General features: G+C 35.9%; 1 protein-coding gene across 1 annotated transcript; it reads left to right on the plus strand.

Annotated features, from left to right (window-relative positions):
* Positions 1–590: 590 nt before the first annotated feature.
* LOC117122932 (cystatin-B-like) lies at positions 591–2,660 on the plus strand. The gene is made up of 3 exons (XM_033268709.1): positions 591–832; positions 1,534–1,635; positions 2,233–2,660. Exons 1-3 carry the CDS (start codon positions 734–736, stop codon positions 2,347–2,349), a joined length of 318 nt encoding a protein of 105 aa, XP_033124600.1. The 5' UTR covers positions 591–733; the 3' UTR covers positions 2,350–2,660.
* The last annotated feature ends 538 nt before the right edge of the window (positions 2,661–3,198 follow it).

Consider the following 3,198-nt stretch of genomic DNA (forward strand, 5'->3'; position numbering starts at 1 on the left):
ATGCTTAGTTTATTTTGTCATTCTGATCGGATTTTCTCTACTGTTCCGTTTTAATTTTAATTTTAAATTGTTTTGCATTATATGGCCGTTTGCTGTTTTATGGGTTTTTCCCATTTGCCTTTCAAATATAAATGCTATTATTATTATTGTTATTGTTATTATTAATAGGCCTAATAATTCTATTTTTGAGAAATATAATCAATAATATTCAAAACGATAATTTGCAATTATTATCAGGTATTCTACTGGAGTAAACCAATTATTGATCTTATTCATTCCATTCTTCCCTGGTAACAACATCCATAACGGACAATGGAGCGGCAGACTCATGGAATATTCATGAGAGGCCTACAAGAACCAGAAATTCATAATAACCTGCATCTAGCTCACGGTCGGTTAAACCTTTACAATCCATAGAATAATTATAGCTGTAGGTGCGGTTGTACAAAATAAAATTCGAAAAATTATGACTAAGTCGTAGTCGTGACCTCGAATTTATTTTCCTAATCTTCTTCAATTTATTGTATTGTAGATAGGTAATTCGCGTAGTGGGTGCTCTATTGTTGGCAAAATCCAGGGTTGCTACGTCACTGATAACTTGATTTTAACGTCATAACCGCTGAGCTGTTTATGACCAAGCTGTTACGCACTCATTCAGTGAGTTTATTTCTTACGATCACATCGCGTTACTCACGGACTCAGCAGAAACTCAATTAAATATATATTTTAAAAAATGGCTGAACCACAAATGCAGGCGACTTCTCGTCCCATGTTAGGAGCGGTCTCGGACCCAGCACCAGCAAACGCTGAAATCCAGGCTATGATTGAAAAGGTAAGCCTATAATTAACAATTGATATTTTATATACCTACCTCCGCAGAGTTAACAGGAATATGAAACTCAAGTATGTTATTTGTTTATCAAGGAATTAATATAACTTACTTAAATTTATGAAGGGATTTCCGTGCCCGCCGGTCGCTTAAATAGATAATTGATTATAAAGAAAAGAATAGCGGCTAAAAACGTATACAGTAATAGTATCTTTGAGGAAGACAAATATACATTAGTTATTTAAATCTAAACATTAACACAGGTGGCTTTAAAAGTTTTGCATAGACCCGGCAATTCTGACAGGGGACCACTTTCAAGGGACCGCCAATCCGCCAGTCTGTGTCTCTGATGGGGTCAAGCGGAGATTGTAATGTCTGGATTGTAAAAGATAGGCCTATGCTTTTCAGACCAGAACTATTTTAACATACTGTAGGTGGATTTGCAAATTCATTTTTTTCGTCCGGCAATATCAAGTGAGGACAGACGTCAGGGATGCTTGTCTGTCCGTTGAGCGAATCCTTCCGATCCTCCTGAGCACCCCCTGAGCAGACAGGCACGTAATCACTGCATGTTACAGTATATACTCAATGCATTATATGCCCTTTTAGTTCATACGTACCGACTCATCCCATTTATCAACAAAGAGTTATATGACATTGTGAATTAATTTGCCAGCGTTCTTTGCCTGTTTTTAATTCCACAGGTTAAGGACAGTGTTGAGAAGAAGGTCGATCGAAAATTACCAGTTTACAAAGCCACACAGTTTTGTTCACAAACGGTGAACGGATATAAGTTTTTTGTGAAGGTTCGTGGGCATAAAATCCCTTTTAATTAAGCACTACTGTTTAAGGGGCCTTTTAAGTTATACAAAATTGAAAAAAATCACTAGTCAAAAACAGGGCCGATCGCTCTCTATTAATACCATGAAGGAATAAATCCATGTTCAGTAGTCCGCTGTCTGTTTTCATATTGTCTATGAATCACATACCGTGTCTTTGTAATCCACAATGCTTAAGATTATTTGAATAATAATACACTACTTAGTTCCCACACACTATTTTGGATATAGTTTAACTAAGGATGAGACCACGGTAACAATAGGCCTGTAGTACCGTATCCTATATAAATGATAAATTGGATTTTTTTACAAACCAGAATGAATGAATCAAAATTCATCCTATTATGCCTGAAAGTGTAAACGTCCTGACATGTTTAACTTGTGATTTAATTGTAGCAGATGTTACGCGCTTTTTGGTCACTGATGCATGAATTTTACGCGTAGTGCGCAATAGGCCTACGCCATTTGTTACCAACTATGACGGTATAATAAATGCAGTTCATACAAACTGTGACTGCGACGTCAAAATGTACATCTCATTTGCTATCTTTTACCTATTTTTAGGTTGATGTTGGTGACAATAAATTCATTCATCTTGAATTGTACAAAGCAATTAGCGGAGAGCTGACTTTAAACAGCGTAGAGGACAACAAAACAGAGACTGATACATTAAAGAAGTAAACATTTAGCTATTTACATCACATATATGGGAGAAAGAATTACGTTCGAAATGTAGTGATAGAGGACCAGATGTCTTGTCCAGTAATAATCCACTTGGTTGCTAACACGCAAGGAATTGTATGGTTTCAATAACAAGTATTTAGTTTGTTATCTGCAATTCATATTACTTCCATATAGATTTTTATCTATAACGCAGGTTTTTAATCTGAATATGTTCTTATAATTTTTTGATAAATTTTAAAGTTATTAATTAACGAAATAACAATGATAAAATAAACATAAGTTAAATAAATCGACTGAAAGAAAGTAAATATGTGTTAATTGTTATTTCATTGTTATCACACTTAGTGGAGTAGCTGGGCGAAAGACTTCCTGCGTAATTCCGTCTGACCTACGAGTGGCCTCATTTAAATCGTGGTTTTCATAAAAATCGCTACACTGTCTATCCCACACCAAGTCAAATCCCTTGCCACTGCGCTAACTCGACCCTCAAAGGAAAGGTGCTATCTTTAAGGTTCATGGGTTGAAATCCTATCGGACTTTAAACCACAACAAAACAACTTCCCTTTACTAAACCTTGTAACAAGATAGGATTCATTCGTAATCCAGTTACATCCTGTATTTATCTTCATGTTGGATGAGAATTAAAAATAAAACACTATAAAAGAACCTGGCATTGCTTACTTCACGGTTTCAATGACAATTATGTGATAATATTGATCATGGTATAAACTCAGATGCTTAATTAATACAGTAACAACAAAGTTAGTAGGGAAGCAGGTCAACTCGGCCCCAAGTCAACTCGGCCACAGTCAACTGGGCACCAAGTCAACTCGGCCACAAGTCAAC

This window comes from Anneissia japonica, unplaced genomic scaffold (assembly GCF_011630105.1).
Source record: "Anneissia japonica isolate Jap-2015-1 unplaced genomic scaffold, ASM1163010v1 scaffold288071_len251177_cov169, whole genome shotgun sequence".
NCBI lineage: Eukaryota > Metazoa > Echinodermata > Crinoidea > Comatulida > Comatulidae > Anneissia > Anneissia japonica.

Coding starts and splice junctions, on each gene's coding strand:
- LOC117122932 (XM_033268709.1), top strand. CDS start 734: ATGGCTGAACCACAAATGCAGGCGACTTCTCGTCCCATGTTAGGAGCG. Junction 833..1,533: donor TCCAGGCTATGATTGAAAAG/GTAAGCCTATAA, acceptor TTAATTCCACAG/GTTAAGGACAGTGTTGAGAA. Junction 1,636..2,232: donor GATATAAGTTTTTTGTGAAG/GTTCGTGGGCAT, acceptor ACCTATTTTTAG/GTTGATGTTGGTGACAATAA.